This window comes from Motacilla alba, chromosome 13, assembly GCF_015832195.1.
Source record: "Motacilla alba alba isolate MOTALB_02 chromosome 13, Motacilla_alba_V1.0_pri, whole genome shotgun sequence".
Lineage (NCBI taxonomy): Eukaryota > Metazoa > Chordata > Aves > Passeriformes > Motacillidae > Motacilla > Motacilla alba.
Window position 1 is genome coordinate 1,138,421 of NC_052028.1, and position 20,940 is coordinate 1,159,360.

At 44.1% G+C, this 20,940-nt stretch overlaps 1 protein-coding gene across 1 annotated transcript in view; it reads left to right on the forward strand.

Moving 5' to 3' along the window:
• The window catches only part of CTNNA1 (catenin alpha 1), a 117,125-nt gene that overhangs the window by 19,995 nt on the left and 76,190 nt on the right, over window positions 1-20,940 (forward strand). Inside the window, exons 4-7 of the mRNA XM_038149808.1 lie at window positions 5,559-5,725; window positions 6,492-6,611; window positions 8,419-8,685; window positions 11,657-11,860. Coding sequence (XP_038005736.1) covers window positions 5,559-5,725; window positions 6,492-6,611; window positions 8,419-8,685; window positions 11,657-11,860 — 758 coding nt within the window. The remainder of the gene's footprint in view (window positions 1-5,558; window positions 5,726-6,491; window positions 6,612-8,418; window positions 8,686-11,656; window positions 11,861-20,940) is intronic.

Genomic DNA, 20,940 nt, shown 5'->3' on the forward strand with positions numbered 1-20,940 from the left:
CCAGATAACCCTTTCCTATGTTTCTTGGCTCCTTCTTGGTTCTGAGACTACACATAGGCTTGATACCAAAACCTCCCTGCTCTGTTGGGTTTGACAGAGGAGGTGAAGCTCATAACTGAGGTGCTGGAGTGGAATAACTTCCCACCTTAATGTTGCTTCACTTCTTCCTCCCTTTTTGCTGTTTGCAGCTTGTGTGGGTTCTGGTGTAGCAGGGGTGGCTGTGCCTGTTTCCTCAGGCTGGTGGGTGGTCAAACTGCAGTGAATCTCCTGGACACAGGTGGTGCTCACCATGCTCTGTGGGGACACCATTGCATCACAGCTCAGGGTCAAAGCTGTGCCGCATCATGGGGCCAGTGTTTGGCCAGGTTTAGCAGAGCAGCTCTTGGTGAAGAAATTAAAAGTCAAACTAGCCTTTGAGGAAAGGAGAAGCAAGTGGTGAAAAATGAGCTAGAACAGAGGGAAGAGTTATTGCTGCCAGTGCCCAGGAGGATTGCAGTTCTCAGCAGTGCTAGTAACAGCAGGGAGATACAACCTCCCAATGCATGTGATTGTGTACACTCTGTGCACCTCAGAAGCTTCCCCGTATTGTGTCAGACCAGTTGAATTTGTGAACTGGAGAAACAAGGAAAGTGGGATGCAAAGCCTGTACATGTACTCGGCAAATCTTTTGCAACAGGGACATGAGTGGAGAGGAGAATTTGGGCGTTGTGGTCAGCAGCAGGGTGATGATGAGCTGGCAGTGGGATTATGGATGTAGAGCACAATTAATCTTCAGTGGAGGACAGGAAAATAGCATTAATAATGCCTCTATTTAGAGTAGGGAGAGGTTTAGTTACCATAATAAAAAAAGATGAATGAATGTAGACAGGGATTATGAAGATGATTAGGACAATAGATAACTTGTCTCATCAGAGAAAATTAAAAAAATTTTTTTTAGCCTAGCAAGAAGAAGATTGAGAGAGTACATGATTTTAGTGAGCATGCTTGTTCATAAAATCCCATTTGTTGGGGGTAAAAACAAAGAACTGAAAAGAGCTATTTTGAATGAATAATAGCATGGCTGCCTACTAAATCAATGTAAGTGGATCTTCAAAATCTTCTTGTTTTTTACCATGGAAGAATAAATTACAGCAAGTAACTTAATGAAATATCCTACAGTAGGATTCCTGGCCCTTTAAAACTTTGTACTTTTGATTCCTTATAAAGTAATGAAACTTTTTAAGGTTTTGAGCAGAAAAGTGGAGATAAGGAATCAAAGTGTTTTTCAGAATAGATCCCTCTGTGGTTATTGAAAAGACTTGGTATTTGGAAAGCATTTGATGTGAGCATCTTGAATTTCAGCATTGCTGTAGTGTTTGTTGCAGGCATTTCTGCCATCAGAGGTTTGCTGGATAACAGAAGGTGCAGCGCTGGTCCTGCCCAGCTCCTCTGGTGCTGTTGGGAGGTGTTTTAGAACTTAACCAATCCCTTACCCAGGTGCTTGGCACTGAGGCAGCTTCCAAACTGGGCTCCAAACAAGAGGGAGATTTCTTTTGGGTCACACTAGCAGGGCTGTTCCTGATTCCCTGGAATGTTGATGGCTACAGCTCTCTGTCTCTGTATCTGCATGTGAGCGTGGGGATCCAGGGAATTCACTGTGCTCTCCTGTTGTGTGTCTTCTATGGCAACTTTACATAACAGACCAAAAATTAACGCTTAACATTGAAAAGTCTAAGCCTGTGTATAGGGCTTGAGGTAAGAGAAGGAATGAATGTTTTGATGGCTCAGGTTGCAAATGCAGGGGAATGAACCAACTGATTCAGCTCTGTGTCCTTCTGCTTTGTCCTTCTAAGTGAAGGGTTCTTCAGAACTGATCAGTGAGATGAATTATGAAAGAGGAAAACAGTATCTTCAACTGTACATCACAGAGGATGTCTGACTTCAGGATTTCCAAGGAGCAAGAGGAGGCCAGTTGTGGAACATCTCAAAGTTAAATACTGAATTCTTCTTGTAAAATTCAACTTCAAAATCCTGTTGTGACCAGTTAGCTAAATTTCTTAGAAAGGTACAATGAGTTCAGTTGGTTTCCTGCAACAAAGCCTTAGGAGTGTGCCACTTTGAAAAGCCATAACCTGAGGGAGCTCCGAGGTGGCTGTTGGCAAACTGTACGAGTGTTGTAGGCAGTATATGGATTTAATTGAAGACAAGATTAAGGAATTATCAGAAGCTTTTGTTGCCATAAGTATCAACTCCTGTGTTGATATGGCAAAAGGTGGTGTGGGGCTTCATCCGTTAGAGCAGAAAGCCGTGACAGCCCGTTGTGACGCTGCTGGTGGGTGTTGAAGGTGGCATTATTGGTGAGATAGGACTTCAGTATCCAGAACAGTAGAGACTTGAAACTCTGATTTCCTGCTTGCCTTCATTTGGTGGGGAATGGCAATCTCTGGGGAAGTGTGGTGGGGTGCTGTGAGCAGGAGGGAATGGCCTGGTAGCACTGGTGTGTCCCTGGCACAAGCAGCCTGGGGCCAGCTCTGAGCTGAAGTGCTGAAGGGTGTGAGGTGATGTGTGGGCACGAATGCCCAGCTTGGCAGAGGAGCAGCAGTGCCAGCGTGTCCTGGGTGTGTCCTGCCCGCTGCTGTGCCCTTCTATCTGTGGTGTGGAGCAAGTTCTGCCCACAGTTATCCTGTTCCACGCTGGGAGCAGGGTTAATGGTGCTGCCTGGAAGTGTTGTCACACCCTGTGGGCTTGGGGGAAAGAGACTGGAAAATGGGAATTTTCTTTTGGTGTATTGGAGTCTGACCATTTCTAAAATGGCCTTTGTTCCATTAGCTCTAAGTGAATTCTTAGTGCTTTATTGACATGATCATAGGATGGCTACTGTTGCCTCTTCTTTTCTCAGCTCTGTTTTATTTTCTTTTCCTTCTAATACCTAATGAGGATCTAAGGTTATATTGGAGAAACAGACTACTCATGTAAGAATTTGTACCAGCTTTATAACCCGAGTCTCACGGTTGGACTCCTCTCCACTGTTATTTTAACTCTTAAAATCTTTCTTCCAGAGGATCCCCTTGGAACTGCTGATGTGCACACACAGTGCAGTACCTGCATATTGAAGCTAGGCCAGAGTGGTCTCTTGCCCTTTGAATCCAGCTAAAAGAACTACCCCAGGATACTTTCCCTTTATAAAAGAAGTCTGAAAGTCAGCTTCCCTTAATTGGCAGAAATGTATATATATGCAACAACTTTAAATATAATCTGCTTTTAATTTTGGGAAGCTGGTTATCTTTTGACACCCTGACAGGCTGTTTGAAACTCACTAAATCTTTTAAAATCTCTTGTTAAAATAAATAGGAATAGTATTTTATTTTATGACTGGCTTGAAAGGTTGCAGTTTAAGAGTTGGGTAGAGGATAATTTTGGCTTTTAACTTTGTTAGCAATTTCTGAGTTTCACGTGAAGCAAGTGGCCTCTTCAATAAGTTGTTTTAAATAGAAAATAAATGAAAACAATATTTTGGGAGTTGAAAATCTGGGAATTTTATATATAAGTAAATAAGGAAGGAAATATTTGTACTCAGTTTTGGTTCTGGCATATCACAGAATGGCCTGGATTGGAAGGGACCTTAAATCCATCCAGTCCCACCCCCTGCCATGGACAGGAACACATTCCACTATCCTAGGGTGCCCCAAGCCTCAGTGTCCAACCTGGCCTTGGGCACTTCCAGGGATCCAGGTGCAGCCACAGCTTTTTTGGACACCCTGTGGTAGAGCCTGCCCACCCTCCCAGGGAACAATTCCTTCCCAATATCTCATCTAACCCTACTCTGTTTGAAGCCATTCTCTTTTATTGTGTTGCTTCATGCTCTTGTAAATATATATCCTTAAATCCTGAGATTGTCAATGGATTTCATACTTGTGGTGATGACTTTTATTATTAGCCTGTTCCAGAAGGAATAAAGAAAGGGCTATGTCAGCTGTGTTGGGGTTTTGTAATCTCCTGGCTGTTTGAAGCTCACAGCATTAGTGGTACATCATCTCTCACTCATCTGGAAATCCGGAGTTCTTAACCTCTGTTAAAGTAATGAGTTGTGTTCACCAGAGCTGGGTAGGGGATAGGTTTGGGTTGATACTCAGAGCTGGCCTGTACTTGGACAGAAGCTTTTTTGATGTGTCCCAGTACAGAAGTAGCATATTTTTATCTTAAAATGTTATGTGGTGCACTTGATTGTATTATTTAAGATGATGGAAGGGTGTTACATAGCGGGGAGCATTTGAACAAAGTCAAGTATCTTGGTGTGGTTGCTTGGGCAGGCTGGCAGCTGTTCTTGGGCTGAATTTAGCTGTGAAGGTGTAGAGTGCCTGGGTGGGGGAAACTTCCTGGGCAAGATATTATGTATGGGGATGGTTAGCCCCAGGCTCTCCAGCTGTTGGCATTTCTGAGCATATAAAAATAAGCTGTTAAATAAGTGGAGCCTCCTGGGATCGCATCAGGCAGAGATTTTGGTGCAGCCCTTGCCCTGTTTGGTGTGGGGGGCTCCATGGGACTCACTGTCAGCTGTCACTTGTCAAACGCTGGTGGAGGTTTTTTAGTCTCATCTGAGACAGGCTATTTTTATTTTGGCATTTGGCCATATGGACACTTTTTCATACAGGTTTTTGCGAAGCCTCTGAAACAGCACCTAGCTATAGCAATCTGCTTTCTGGTCATCTCTTGCTGCTTGCAGATCCCTGACCCTGAGGCCCTACCATTTTCTGAACTAAGTCCTAGCTGTTCTCTCAGTGTTTCTGAGATGCAGAGAGATGCAAGGATAACAATGTGGATTCCAAAACTTACTGTTGTGTAGGAGCTGTGGTACTGGAAGCTGGCCCAAAAAGTGAGGGAGAAATCCAAAATTTACTCCTCTGATTATATGCAGGCATTACTTTCATGCTTTGTGAATGCCTTCTGGAGGAATTGCTCTAGCTGTGCAAAGTGGCCTTTGCTTTTCATCGTTAACCAATGGCATTGTTAGCATCTGAAACCCAAATTCTTTGCTCCTGCACCAGATGCAGCCCCACAGGCTATGAAATGTTGAAGCGTTTTACGAAGCGCTGCCTGGCTTTGAATTCCAACCAGGGCATATCCAGCCAGGTCATCGCTCCGAGTTGTTTACGGTCCCAGGAGCTGTGGCAGCTCGCTGTGTGTTTACAGGGCTTTCTGCTGCTTTCTGCTTAACTCCTACACGCACACAAATCAAAGCTTTTGCTCAGACTTTGAAAGCATCGGAGCTTGGGAAATAACTGCAGCCCTGCAAAAGCGGGCTGAATTCACCTCTCTAGAGAATTCTGGCATGCTGAAACACCTGTACAAATGGAAATAAGGACCAAAGTGTGATTTCCCAGCCCTTCCTCCCTGCACAAACCCCTCTGGCCCAATGCCATTCAGTAGCTGTACTCAGAGGTAGCCACATGCGGCATTTACTGTCAGCCGTATTTCACAAAGGTTTTGTTTTAGAGACTCAGGTTGGCTTAGGAACCTTTCCAGTGGCTGATGCGATGCTGTGTGATGCTGAAGCCAGCCCCTGCTATGCCCCCATGCAGGTGACCTGATGAAGAGTGCGTCGGGGGAGTTTGCAGATGACCCCTGCTCGTCGGTGAAGCGCGGGAACATGGTGCGGGCAGCGCGCGCCCTGCTCTCCGCCGTCACCCGCCTGCTCATCCTGGCTGACATGGCCGACGTCTACAAGCTGCTTGTTCAGCTCAAAGTTGTAAGTGAGGGGCTCTGATGTGCCTGGCATGCCGGGGCTGCTCTGCCAGGTGCCCACTCTGTGTGTGACCCCGTGGGGCGTGCACTGGCAGCAACTTCCTTCTGCAGTGGGGGGGGTCTGGGGTTTTTCCCTCTCAGCAGAATGTGTGCAGTGGGCATGTGTCACTCACTTTTATACTCACTCTCAGTAGCTTTTGACATTGAGCTGCACTCTGTTCTGAACTTTTAGTACAGAAACTAACTGAGCCCTGGTCTGTAGCTGCACGTGAGAGCCAGCTCTTTCATCTTACAGAATTTGGCTTTCTTGTAACCAATACTCCTTTGCAGCTGCTAGGGATGAGTAGCTTCAGCAGGCTAAATAAAATGAAAGTGGACTGTTTGAGGAAACCTTTCCTTCCCATGGGCAGCAGGATGGGGGAGTGGTTTGTGCAGAATTTGATGTGAAAGGACATTGGATACTGGATCTTCCTTTGCAAATGAGCTTTGAGGACTCTCCTTGTGGCCTTTGGCCACTGCTATGGCCTTGCTAGGGCCCTTGACTCCTTCATGCTCTTTGCGATGTGTGTTCTTGACTGTCTCAAGTAGCTGCTGACTATGAAATAGTAGCTAAGCACTGTATCCTATTAGCCTTTAAAGTGTCTCTCTTGAAAAAATAACAGGGGGCAGAGGAAGATTGCTTTCTCAACTGCCATGAAATACATTCTGAACTACCTCCTGACCTGTGGACTGTATTGCTTGGAAAAATAAGTGAATATATATTCTTTTAGGTGGAAGATGGTATCTTGAAACTAAGAAATGCTGGCACAGAGCAGGATTTGGGTATCCAGTACAAAGCCCTCAAACCAGAAGTGGACAAGCTTAACATCATGGCAGCCAAAAGACAACAGGTATAGTGTGGCCATTTTCTTCTGTGTATTAATTCTTATTTTTCTTTTCCAAAATACCTTGCTACTGCTCTTGGAAAGTGTCTGTTCTGTTAATACTTTTTACTTTTTTTTTTTTTTTACATTATTGCTGAGTACTTTCGGTTGTGCTCTGCCATGTTAAGGAACTGTGAGCTTGCCTGGTAAGCAAGGAAAGTGTGCTTGGCTCTAGGGTGCTGCTTCTGATGGAATTTGTTCATAGTAGCATTTGTAAACGTCAGTGTTTTAGGGCTTTAATGACATGCTGCTGCTTAAGAGCTGCACTTGAGGACAGGAGCTGAGGATGTGTCCCAGTCCTGGGGCACTCTCCACTAGACCCTATTGCTGTTGTGGTTTGTGCAGATGGACTGAACATGTCCACGTGCACAGGGAGCAAAAGCCATGGCTGGGCCACAGCTACAACTTCCCTGAGGAAGTGAGTGGTGCTGCTCACTGGTCTTGCACTGAAATGTCCATTGGAGGAGGAGTTTAAATTCCTGTTTGTTGTGGGTATGTTCTGTGTTTGGATAGCTTGTGCTTGGCCTTAAATTGCATGTGAAATTTGTTTTGTTCAACAGCACTGGTGTGACTCATTCTTGAGTAGTTAAGTTTTCAGAAGAAAGCAGAGGTGTGAGCAGTTTAAGTTATCAGAAATAGCATAATTCTTTTAGAGCATTTTTTGCCTCTTTGTTCTGTAGATACGTACAAAAAAAAACCTGCTTATGCACCTCTGACACTGCTTGGGTTTTTTTGCTCAGATTTGTCTTGGAAAATAAGCTGGGTACAGTCAAAAAGGGATTGCCAGTTATGTATCTCAAATCTGATTGCAGTAAATGCGAGTAGGGTTGTGATGGCAATGCAATAAATGCTCTAAAACTGCTTTGTGATGGATTGTTCCACACTATGGGAAATGGTTGTACAAAATCTGTAAATCTCTGTGCCTGCTTGGAGTGCCCTCCCTTCTCAGTGTGTACCTTACAGAGGTCACCTATTGCCCATTCATTTTAGAGAGTCTGACAGAATTTTTTTCCCTTTTCTCAGTAAGGCAGTCCTTGTCTTCATTTTCACTGCCTCTTTGTTAGATTTAAGAGGTAATTTTGAAATGCTGCTGCTGCTGCTAATAACTGTGGTTGTTCCTCCTTTTATAAACTTACTGCTTGTGCTGGACTCAGAGGCTTTCTCTGATCATGGTGCTCTGTTCCAAAACAGAGGTGATGGTGCTTTAGAGAATTACAGCACAGAGTGTTTGGGGAAAAGACTTATGGACTTGCTCACTAATCTTGAATTAGTGGTAATTACAGTCATTGGATTAATTTTGTCTCATTGGAAGTGAACACGAAGTTGAATGAGATGATATATTTGTTCTTCTGAAATTAAGTACCTGAGTCTCTTGAGGAGAGTAAGTGCCATCTTCTAGGTGTGATTAAAGAAAACATTCTGGTTGTGAGCCTGAGAGTTTAAATTAAAGATGATTTTGCTTCTCATCTGCAAGTGCCAGACAGGACAGCTTCTAAAATGCTGGTCCAATGCTACAGAGGAACAAAAATCCAACGTCAGATTTTGAATTGTGGTGTTGTGAATTGCCCTGCAGTGTTGTTTTTTGGCTTTATGAAGCTGTCGTGTTTTGCAATTAGTTGAGCCCTTAAGGATAGGAATACTCAGCAGACAGATTTGAGCAGATTTGAGGCAAAGAACCTGCCTGTCCTTTGAAGATGCGGGGAGACAGTGCGTGGATGTTGAATGTGGGCAATGCTCTCAAATGCTTTTTTTCCCCCTTTAATTTTCCTAACAGGAGTTGAAAGATGTGGGTCACCGCGATCAGATGGCGGCAGCCAGAGGAATCCTGCAGAAGAACGTGCCCATCCTGTACACGGCGTCCCAGGCCTGCCTGCAGCACCCCGACGTCGCTGCCTACAAGGCCAACAGGGACCTGATCTACAAACAGCTGCAGCAGGCGGTCAGCGGCATCTCCAACGCCGCCCAGGCCACCGCCTCCGACGATGCTGCCCAGCAGCAGGGCGGGGGCGGAGAGCTGGCCTACGCCCTCAACAACTTCGATGTGAGTCGGAGCCTTGCTGGGAAAAACCCCTCCTGTTTGTTCACCCGGTTTGTTAGCCACAGCTTGCTTTTATTGATATTGCCTGGAAGATAATTTTCTACTGAAGTGCAGCAAGTTGTCGGCAAAGTAGGCTTTTTTTAAAAAAGCCATTTTCCAAACTAGGGTTGATGGAATATAGAAAGTTACATATGTGGTTCTTGGTGATGGAAGGCTGTCAAGTTAAACTAGCTCTGAAATAGCAGCCTACTGCTACATTAGATGGTTTGTTTGAAATTGATTATTTCATAATGTATTTATGTAATGTATTCTTGGAGGTGACAGAAGTGATTTATTAAAAGTGAATCATGTATTTGGGATTGCTGAAACTACCTCTTGAGAGGAACATGAAGTGGGAAGTTTTAATATGATCTTTGGTTGGAAATGAAGTCATTTCATACTGATAGGTTGTACTGATCTGTCATGTTCTTTATCTTGCATTCAGCACGTTGCTGAGGACGGCCATGCGTTTTTACTGAGATCACTTTCCTTTTGAAGCCAGGATTTGGTCTCTACCTGATTCAGCCTCTGAATTTTAAATACTGTAGCACTAACTTACTCTAGAACTTTATTTAATATTGCAAAGCCATCACTCAAAAGGCATTTAATAGTTGTGGTTTTGCCAGATTTTGCTCACTTTCTCCTTTTTGCTCTTACCACTCTCGTTTCTCCCTTTCTGCCACGTGTATCTTGCCAGGATAAAGTTCTGATTGAGTTTTCCCTGTGTCTGATGGGAAGCCTTTCCCTGTGATCTCTTGGGTAACAAGAGGATGTCATAGCTGTCTTGATCTTTGTGACTGATTTCAGTTTTGAGTTCGCCTTTTTGAAATTCCATCAGAGGCTCTGTAAGCCTTCAGAGTGTGCCTCAGGTTAGCCCCGACGGGGCTGCAGGTTCTCACAGGTGCCTGTGGGAGAGGAAGGCAGCCCTGCAGCAGCATGCCAGGGGCTGGCAGTGAAGAAGCAATTCAGTACAAGTTGGTGGATTGGCTTGTACAGCTCAAGCCAGCTAATGGGATTTCTGATAAATCACCCTATTTTACTATACAAACTCTCCAATATACAGCTGCAGACTACTTTTTGAGTGTTGCAGTTCACATGAAGCTTTTTGAGCTTTTAATTCCACTTTGTGAGGCTCTCTAATAGCAGCAGTGCCTGATCAGCAGGCCAGCTTCACGATAGCTTTGTCTCATCCCTGCCAAAGGAGGCTGACAAAACAAATGTGTTGAGGTTCTTGGCAGATGTTATCCTTGCACTTCATTTCCTGCTGCTGCTTGAGTGTTATTACACTCCCGTAATAGAGGCTTTGAGCACACATGCCCTCAGATACTCCAGTGATGGTAAAATATGAAATGGCTACCAGGCAATAACAAGCTGATTGTTATCTCATTTTTTGGTGGTGCAGTTCTGGAGTGGTAGCACACTACCATTGTATTAGCCAATGGCTAAAAGTTTCAGGAAGAAAGAGGAGGGAATGTGTTGGACAGCACATGCCATGTTCTCATCCTGCTGTGATGGCTATGTGGTTACTCTGTAGGGATATGAAATGTGCTGGCTGTTAGAAGGAGGTGGTTGTGATGTGACTGATGAGGTTAGTTTGAACACAAACTGGCTGAAAAAATTCCCATTTCAAAAAGCTTTAGAGCTTCCTTTAGAATTGAAAAATTCTGCCCCTAAAATAATCAAGCCTAACCCTAAACAAATGACCAGACCATGAAATGGCTGAATTATTTTTCTTTATTAAATTACAGACCTGTTTAAACAAATCACCTAAAAGGACTCAAAAGTGATAAATACTGTGCAGTCTTTTCCTGGGGAGCTTCCATGGGTGGTGGTATTGGCCCCTCAAGAGCAGATGCATCAGTGCTGCTGTTTCAGCCCTGAGTCTGTTGGTATGAGCTGTGCTTGCTAACACTCTGGCAAGAGAAACCTGTGGATATTTTCTGCCGTGAAGAAATTGATTTCTGTGTGGTTTGAAACCTTTATGTTGATGTTTCACTTGGAGAATTTTCGAGAACAGAGTTGTATTTACCTGCTTAACACTGAAGAGAAGAAAGACTGCAAAGTAGGGCAACAGAACACAATATACAGAGCTAATTTTGGATGTTTGTTTTCTTGTTTATGATGGGATAATTATATCTGACAAGTTAACTAGTGAAGGCCTGTCCGAATTGACATGTCGTTAGGAAGAGTTCTGTACTTTGAACCTTATTTTTGCTGGCACATTTGATTTTTGCCATTCATGTAACAAGGCTTCCTATGGCCAAGTTTGTTTAGCTGTCAAAGCAGCACAAGAAATGAGTAGCAATATAATCTGCTGGGAAACTTCTTAGTAATTTTACAGAACTACTCATGAAAATCCTCCTCAGTGCCAAAATAGTGTCGTTTGCCTCTTAATGCCTGATCAGGGGGTTGCTCTAAGTGTTGGTTGTGCGCATGACTTAACAATAATACACTGCTTTGATGCCTTAGAGTGGCTACCTAGAACAGAGGCTAGACAAGATTAAGAGAATAAAAGTGGGTATTTATTGAAGGCCTTCAGTAGATACTGGGTTGGGCAGTTAGAAGCCTCAGAGAGGGGCTATACCCAAGATGGATGATGGCCATGAATTTTTCAGATAATTATAAGTTTGGTCCATTTACATATCATGGGTTGATCCTCCAATTACAGTTTCAGGTAATGAAGTAATTTACTCCAACTTCCCCCCCCCCCCATTCACTGTTATTTACATATCTTGGGGCTGAGACAGTGAGATGTCCTTGAGTTTCAAGCCCAGAGAGGAATTGTCCGACCAAAATGTGAAGACAGTAGCTAACACTGTATAAGGAGTTTAAGAATTATACACTATAAAGCACTACAGGATTTGAAAAATATAAAAGCTGAATCCTAAGGCATTACTTGGGCTGATGACTGATTTGCAGAACTTTCTCCTTCTAGAAACAAATCATCGTGGACCCCTCGACATTCAGCGAGGAGCGGTTCCGGCCATCCCTGGAGGAGAGGCTGGAGAGCATCATCAGCGGGGCAGCCCTGATGGCCGACTCGTCCTGCACGCGCGACGACCGCCGCGAGCGCATCGTGGCTGAGTGCAACGCTGTGCGCCAGGCCCTGCAGGACCTGCTCTCCGAGTACATGGGCAACGTGAGTACCCCGCTCTGCTGGCTCCCTTCGGGGCTGTAACTCCATGGGGACAGCTAAATACTGGGAATTGAAGCCATGTCCCTCAAAGCTGGTTTGTTCCTCTGTGCTGGCCACTGGTGAGGCTGCACCTTCAGTACTGTGTCCAGCTCTGGCCCCTCAGTTTGGGATGGACATTGAGACGCTCGAGCGCATCCAGAGGAGGCAACAAGGCTGGTGAGGGGCTTGGAACACAAACCCTGAGAGAAACCACTGAGGGAGCTGGGGGTGTTCAGCCTGGAGAAAAGGAGACTCGAGTGGCCTTGTCGCTCTCCACAACTTCCTGAAAGGTAGTTGTAGTCAGGTGGGGTTGGTCTCTTTTCTCCAGGCAGCACTGACAGAAGTAGAGGACACAGTCTTAAACTGTGTCAAGGGAAATTCAGGTTGGATATTAGGAGAAAGTTTTTCACAGAAAGAGTGATAAAGTTCTGGAATGGCTGCCCGGGGAGGTGGTGCAGTCACCATCCCTGGATATGTTTTAAAAAAGCCTGGATGTGGCCCCGGGTACCAGGGTTTAGTTGAGGTGTTGGGGCTGAGTTGGACTCGATGATCTTGAAGGTCTCTTTGAACCTGGTGGTTCTGTGAATTCTGTTTTGTCCCAAACAGGATTTGAGCAATAACAAGTGGTCCTGAAAGGTTTGTCATGAGGTGGGATGAAACCTTCTTAAATCACCAATGATACTTACCTTAAAACTGATCTCCAGTCTTCCCAGCAAGTGTTATCATCATAAAGTGTTAATCCCTTGGCACTGCTTCTATTTCTCTTTTATGACTATTGACATTGTGTTGTAGAGAAATTCAAATCTCAGTTTACATAATGTAGCTGGGCTTATGCAGAAAGTTCTACTTCACTTCTGTTGTCTCTTGGAAACTTTAACTGTGTCGTCTTTGTAGTTGAAAGCATAAATTGTAGAATCAAGTTGATTATTGTTGCTACTTGGTTTGAGCAGAAGTGATGTATGAAGTTAAATATGTAGTAAAAAATCTGAGAGCAATTTGGTGTAAATATTGGGCTTGGAGCAGTTCTTTTCCAGTGTTTAGGCACTGAATGTGCACACAGTGTCTGAAGCCTGAGAGTGTTTCTACAGTTGGAGTAAGTGTCATGTCATGCGGATGAGCTTCTGCATTTGAGGGCATCATGGTGTAATCCTGGACTTTCTTCCCCTCCATTGCCCCTTTGCTCTTATTCCAGTGGGTTTTAAGCTGAGGTACTTGATGTGTTGAGAGGTGAGATCATGATATGGTAAGATTATAGACAAGACTATATGTAATTGTTTAACTTCAATACTGTTGAAGCTGATTTCAGAAATAAAGTTGCAGAAATGGCAACAACTTAAGCAAAGCGTGTGGCTTGTAGCACTGTGGCAAGTAAAATTGTCTGAAGAAATCTTAATGGGGGGACTTGAGGTCTTATTTATGCTTTTGAACTTGTTTGAGACGCAACTGAGTTCAGAGATACCTTTTTTAGACAGTAACACTTATTTAGGAACCTTGCTGCTTTAGATACTTTACCTTCAAATCTTTTGGCCAAAGTGATTTCAACATAGAGCAAAACTGGTCCAGGGGCTGCCATGTGTGGGTTGGGGTGGTGGGATTTGGAGAACAGATGCAGTGTGTGGTAGAGAGAAAGGAAAACAAGGATTTCTGTTTACCAAAGAGAAGGGCAAAGTAATTGAACAAAACTGAAAGGCAAGTCTGATGTAGCCTGCAGGCTGAGCTAGGTATTCATGTAGTCTGTCTTAATTGCTTGTGAAAGTAGCTTGTGCTCAGCATTGACATTTTGTAGAACTTCAGACTGCAGCTGGGAAGCAAAGCACGAAGTTGTGCCACTCAAAACTCCTTTGAGCAGGGTGTTTTATGAGTCTGTGAAGCATCAGCAGTAATCTCTCAAATGTGCTGCTGGATTGGAGGGAGCCGTCAGCACGACTCCGAAGGGAGCAGCCACCAGAGGGTAATTAAGCATGTGCAAGAGGTAAATGCTCGGTCTTGCATGGAGGAGTTGGTGGCATTTGTCTCGTTGAAAGTTGGTCAGATAGCCACGTGAGAGTGCAGAGCTCTGACTTCCTCTCACAGCAATGCCTGTCCTCCTCCTCAGCCATGTGCTTTTGTCTCTGATAGGCAAGTTAAAGTAATCATGCTGAGATGGGAAGAATGTATTCCCTCTGTTATCTCCTTTGGCACATTGTGAAATTAGTGGAGCATACTGCATTTTTTAAAGTCACTGTTATGTTATGATTGTAGACAGTGTAGTTGGGGAAATGAGATTAGAAATTCAGTGAAATGGAGTGGAAAAAGCAATTGATAAATTATGGTGAAAATGTGGGATGGTGTGTAAAAATCCATACTGTAAACCCCTCTGTGATTAAGCTGAAGAATGACTAATAGTTGGGAATCTAAACAGTGAAAATGGTTTGATACATCTGCAGGAAGAGTAGGGATGTGCTGACTTAGAGTAGTGGCAGAGGAAATGTCATTTCATGTATATGTATGATATACCCACAGCTCCTGGGATGCTTTCCTCCAGTCTCCCTTTGAAGGAGGAAGTGAATTGGGCATTAAATCTGTTAATTGCACAGCACTTGCAGTGCATCGTAAATCCTATCCAAGTGCTAGAGTAAGAGGTAGTTATTGGCCAAGTGTAAAAATTCAGAGAAGATTGGATGAGGAATAGACTGGCAAGGCTGAAGCACAGAACTGTCTTGAGACAGATTTCTTTTTTAACTTTAAATTCCTTCTCTTCAGTGACTTCCTCTAGCTTTTGGGCTTTCTTTCTGATCTCTGGCAATAACAAGACTTTTCTAGACAGTTTATAACTCAAAGTTTAGTGTTTTGGACCCAGAGTTTAACTGTTTCTCTGTGCCTGTCCTTGAAGGTCTGTAAGTCTGGCAGCATTGGCAGCTGTGTTATGGCGTGTGGCAGAAGTTTTCAGCTGAATAACGTATTTTGGCAAAAAACTGAATTGTAGGATCTCTTGACCCCCACTGCATCTGCTGGCAAGATGATGAATCCTGTGATTATGCCCTTAAAAGAAGGGCAAGATTTGCTTTTTCAGTAGTTCGTTACAGAAGTTTGAATCCCCTTTTTCTTAGATTGGTGTGTGTATGATTTCCTTTTTCATCTAGTACAGCTTCTCTTGTCATTTTCAAGAGCAGCTTGGTCAGACTAAATCTTTTACATTAAGGCCAGCATTGTGTCAGACAGTGGTCAGTGGTGTGTCCTGCAAGCAGAAGGACAGGAACAAGGGAGCTGTGTAATTTGTCTTACCCCAAGTATCCCCCCAGTGTTGGCAGTCTGCAGCTCAGCCACTTCTGACCTTCTGGACTGCTCTTGAAAATGCAAGAGAAGTCATGGCTAGTGGCAGGAGTCTCTTTCTGTGGATGGTAATTGAGATGGGCTTTCATTACCTGCGTCCACTGAACGTCATCAGCCGCTTCATGACCCAGCCTCTTGGTTTATAAGCTACATCCTTTGAAATCCCAATTGTTAATTCCTTAATTGTAGCATCTGATTCTCTGGTTCCCCCCCCCCCCCACTTCGCTTGGGGAGAGCTGTTTTCCATTATGGCTTTTGCTCACAGTTCCAAAAGAAAATAGTTTCCCTTTTTAAACTTGCATTGCAGATCCCTCCAGGATTGAAATAGCACGGATGCCTATTTGCATTTGGGTTTTATTACATGGAGTAAGCCTGATTCTTGCTGCTGGTGCTGAATGGCAGAGCTGGGAGGGGAAGGCCTAAATTCATTATTGATTCTGAGTACCTTTGTGAAAGCAGAATAGTCCAAGGTCTTGGTTGTCAGATCAACTGCCTGGAATGCAGTAAATTCACTACATCAGTTGCAGCTAAGTTTTTAATATAACTCACTGATGGCAAGACCCAGATCTTTGCCTGACTGCCACAGATCATACATTCTTGGTGTGTATTTTATTAATTAAACAAATTTTAAAGCATATTTGAATTTAGTTGAGCATCGATTCCAGACTTAGGCTGGGCAAGAAGACAGAGCAAACCATCGAACTGAATGATGTCAAGATTAATAGTGCAATCAATGAAGAAGTTAGTAAGAAATATCAGAAAATACAATGGAAACAGTCTTTTGGGTCTAACTCCATGGTCTTGTGTGGGTGCATGTTGACCTGTTGCAGTTTGCTCCAAGTAAAAAGGATGAAGCTGTGTATTTTTTGACACTGCTACCAGTTTATCCTGGCATTGCCTTTGCACTGGCAGCTGGTGAGATTCCTCTCCCACTGTAGGTACAGCCATCATCTCTGCTTTTCTGTTTTGTGCTACCCAGCTCTGCCACAAAGTTAACATAACTCTAATAAAAACTACATGGATATCTAAACTACTGAAATGCATTAAAAAATGCCCAGTGGGCTGACAGCTAAAAAATTTCTCTGTTTTAGAAAGAAAATGTGTCACTGGCACAGGAATCCACAAACTTGGTTGGGACAGGTATGTGCTCTGTGCTGTAACCCTCTGAGTGTCATTAGCACAGGACTTGGGCAGTTTGCCTTGCTGTCAGCTCTGTGTTACACATGGCAAACGCTGGATTTGGTGCCTTTGAGGCCAGGCTTTGAAGGGGTTTGGGGTTTAGCAGGGTAGAAAGCACAGACCGTGCCCTGGAAGTGTAACCAGCAGTTTCCAGTGTGCTCTCAGTGTGCCCTGATCTTGCAGAAGACATCAGTTACCTGACTCATGTGTAAGACTGGAAATACAAGCATCCTTCAGCTTTTGACAATCCATTTTTACTGCCTGGTGCAGGAGCCCTGAAGGCTGGGGGCAGTTGGGCTCCTTTCCATGAGCCAGCAGTGGTCGGAGGTGTCTGGCTCTGTTCAGTATGCACAGGGAAGTGCAGAGAGCTCTCATTTTCAGTCTGTTCTGTACCCCATCAATTTCTAATGCATTCAGCTCCCCTTTCATGCACACACCAGTAACTCAGCCATGTACCAGCAGAAACATTGTCAGGAATTGTAGTTTGGCGAGTGCAGAATGCGGACCCGGAGCCCCATTGTGTACCACATGCTCTTGTACAATAAAATCCCTTGTTACTACATTTGGAAACGATAAATCATGTTACATAAAGTAGCCTGACAGGTCCCATTTCAATGGGAATTTTAATGCTTTCATATTAACATTCTGACTGTGTCCTTGACTGTCTGGATTGCATTAGAGGTGCTTGGCAGCAAATGGAGAAAAGCCATTGGGAGCTGGTTCAGAGCAGGCATTCCAGGCACACATCACTTCAGGACAGCTTTTTATTTTCCCTGGTTTCCATCTTCTCTTTGGCCTCAAGTGCTTGAGCACCACAGCAGGGTGGGTCTGTTTGGGGGTGGGGGTTGTGTTTCTGTTTGTTTTAGATTTTAACCTGACCTGTGCTGGTATGGCACAGCTTCAAGGTGAGGGAGGTGGTTGAGCAGGCTGTGGGCCTGCTCTGCCTCAGGGAACTCTGGCAGGCCAGCATGGTTTGAATCTTGGGGTCTTCAGAGAAGGTCCCAACTGCTGGATTTGGACCTGGTGGACCCATAACTTGTGAAATGCTTAGTTTGCACCCTTGTGTCTGTGTTCAGTGCAGTTAGGGGAATGTGATAAACACACAAGAGTGTTTTGCTCAGCCTTAATTGCACTATTTTGCTTCTCTTTCCTAAGCTTCTCTGAACATCTCTGATGCTTGGAAAGTGATTGGGCAGGAAAGTGCCTGGCTTATCTATTCAATATCTGCTGGGAGAAATCATTTGTCTTCAGAACTACCCGCGAAGGATATTTCTACTCCTGACACACTTGCAATTTACAGAATGGAGATGTGTTTTCGTGATGAATTTGCCTATTAATAATGATGATCCACAGCTTTGTATTCCCATCAAGGATCCAAGCTTGGAAAGGAACATGTGTATTTTCACATGACTCTGAAATTCATTTTTAGCAAGTATCTATATACTGAAAGGGCTCTTGCATAGCCCTTTTAATGAAAGCATCTGTTTCTGTGGGAATAGATGTGAATTAAAATGGCACACTGATCTGTGTTGATGATAAAGATGCTGATAAAAATTCTGCCTTGAGATAATCTACACTTTCTTTTTTAATATTGTTTATCAGTTTAAGATGCCTGAATGCTGACGTGATGAATGTGGTTAGAAAGCCTTGGATGGGTTTTTCTGTCACGGACTTTGCTGCTCAGTAGAGAGCTGTGCTGTTATGCTGGGCCCTAATTTCCATAGACATTATTGCTTTGACAAAAATGCTGCTTTTAAAAACAGAACATTTCTGAAGTGATAGGAGTTTTAAATTTAATGTGTATAGGCTACCATAGAGTAAATATTTCAGCATCATTGGAGTGAAGTCAGATGAAGATGGTGAGAACTTCACACTGTGTCAGTCAGGCATTTTTGGGCTACCGAATCCAGCTTCCAGGTGTTCACCCAACACCATCCTGGTTTGGGACTTAGTGTGGGGTTTTAGGAGGTGTTCTGGCACCTTCTGTTTCTTAGGGAGTAATAAAAGCACTTATGGAATTTAAGAGACGTTCTTAAGAGTCCAGCTCATGCAAAGTTCTGTACATCTTGTGATCTTTGGGTTTTGAAGCTCTTCCGAGTCTTCCCTGTCACCCCCAGTGGTTTCCCTGAGCTTGCCCCAATGTTGATGTGGAATTGCTGGTTTAGAGACCCCCAAACAACTTGGGGTGCCCAGCCCTAGAGGGCAGGGAGGGCAGCACATCTGGATTCCAGCTGTGTGCCCTGGGTGGGCACACAAGCCAGTGCAGTCACTGATGCCAGTGGCACAGCTTGCAAGTCCTGGATGCTTTTCCAGACCCAAGACAGTTTTTGTGCTGTGCAGATGCATCTCTTAAAGAAGCATATGGCTGGCTGAGTGCCTCCTGAGAGAATCCCAGCAAAGCTCAGCACTCACACTTCAGGTCTGATTCCAGTAGGAGCCTAGGAGTCTCTCGAAGTCTTAAATCACTGCTGAGCTCCATCCACTGCCTTCAGCCTTTGCTGCTTGTTTGGTGCAGAGCTGCCAGCGAGAACTCTCTTAAATTGAATCGATTTGACAGCAGCTGGGACTTGTTCTGAACTGCCTTGTACAGCAGAACTCACCCTTGCAGCCTTTCCACGCTTTGCAGCATTTTTGTTACAGGCTCTTAATGTATGTAAAAGAAGGAAGGTGGCTGCCCTCACTTACAGCGCTCACTGCAGCCAGCTGTGCAGCAGAGCTGAGCTCTAGTGCTGGCTCTGAACAGGAATTGAGTCCTGTGGATACTTTGAGTGGCAGTGAAGGCTCCCATCCTACCTGGTCCCTTTTTTTCCCCCCTCACCCTTTGCTTTTGTGTTGGTGAAACACCTGGGTTTTCCTTTCTTGTCAGGCATGTGTCCATCTCCAATGTTAACACATTCTGATCTTCTGATAATGCATTATAAATCTCAACCTTTCTTAATCTCATGTTGATCAAATAACATTTAAGATTGGTGCAGGGAAAACCTGCAATAAAAATGTGTACACCCTTGGCTGTGGTATGGAGGTTGGCATTTTGCAGTGTTTTACTTTCCTTAAACTCTTAAGTGGTTTTACATAAATACACTAATGCTGTGCATGGATTCTGCCTTAACATTGTGGCTTAATTCATTTGAATTCTACTGTTTTGTAGGAAAATATTTGAACTTTAGCTGTCTCCAAAAGATCAGGTATGTAGTCACCCCTAATGTAACTCCATTTGGTAATACTTGAGTAGTCTCTCAAAGCCAAATTCGAGGAGTATGGATGGAATGGAGCATGTAAGTTTGTACAGTGACTGCTGATCTGTGGATAAACAGTCTTTTAGCCTCCAGCAGGATCATGCTCTCAGTGTGCAGAAGTATTACACACACAACTGGGCTTTTCAATTCCTCTCGTTGGAGGAAGGAGAGGATGGAATTATTACCAAGCTGGAATACCACAGTTCTTGTATTGCAGTGGCATACTTGATTCTCAAGTCTTTGATTTCTCCTTTGTCTTTTGCCTTGATCTAATGCAGACTCTGGATTAAGTTCCATCTGCAGGATGGAATTCAGGAGATAATGAAGGGAGGGAAGGGGAGCAGTCACTGTCCATGTAACACATGTGTCCCTCTGGCTGCATGGTACCACTTGTCTCCTCTCCAGTGCTCCCATGATATGCAAAACCTGTTGTGCTTTTTCATTTTTTTTCCTTTTCAGTATCTCTTCATCTTTTTTACTGCTCCTGCTGCAAGCATTAGAGGTCTTGATGGAAACTGAGATACTCTCTTCTGGATGTAGTGTTCATTATCCAGACTCTGCTCTTGCTTAACCTGTTTTATCCTGCGTAAGAAAGCTGATGTTCTGTAATGCTCTTAATGTGTCCTGGAGCTTCAGACCTCCTTTGTCCCAGAAAGTCAACAGAATCAATACAGAATAATTAGCATTTGTGGCTTATCCAAGTTGTGGCAGTCCTCTGGAATTTAAATAGAGGCAAAAGAGTGACTTAATCCTTCTCATGTCTGAGAAAAGGATGAGGCTTAAGCTGTATCTTGGAAGGCTCTTGAAATAGAGGAGAGAACTTTGGCTTCCTCCTGGCCTACACAGGGACACATCACTTTAGCAGGAGGGATGGGAGTTAGAGGGGAAGCAGCAGAGCCAGCTTGTGTATGGCAGGGTAATAAACCTGCTCAGGCTATCTGAAAACACTTTGTGACTTTGGAGGCTGGATACTCACAAGTTATTTTTGCTGAACAGGCATTCTAGGAGAGTAGTTTCCTTACAATAAGAGCAGCAAAGCCAGAGGCTGTCAGGCCAGGAGCTGCCTTGCAGAGGTGAGCTAAAAGGTGCATTTTTCTCAGCAGCAATTAAAAAAAGCACTGGCATCGAGCCACACAGGGAAAACCAGGGCATGTGCAAAATTAGCAGTAGGCAGTGAAGAATCAAACCTGGATGGTTCTGTGCTGGCTTTCACAAATACCTGTGTCTTCCACAAATGGAGGGTGTTTTTCTTTATTGTGTGTGTCAGAGTGAATGCAAATATTGTGGGATGTGCAGCCACTTGTGGAGTATCGACTG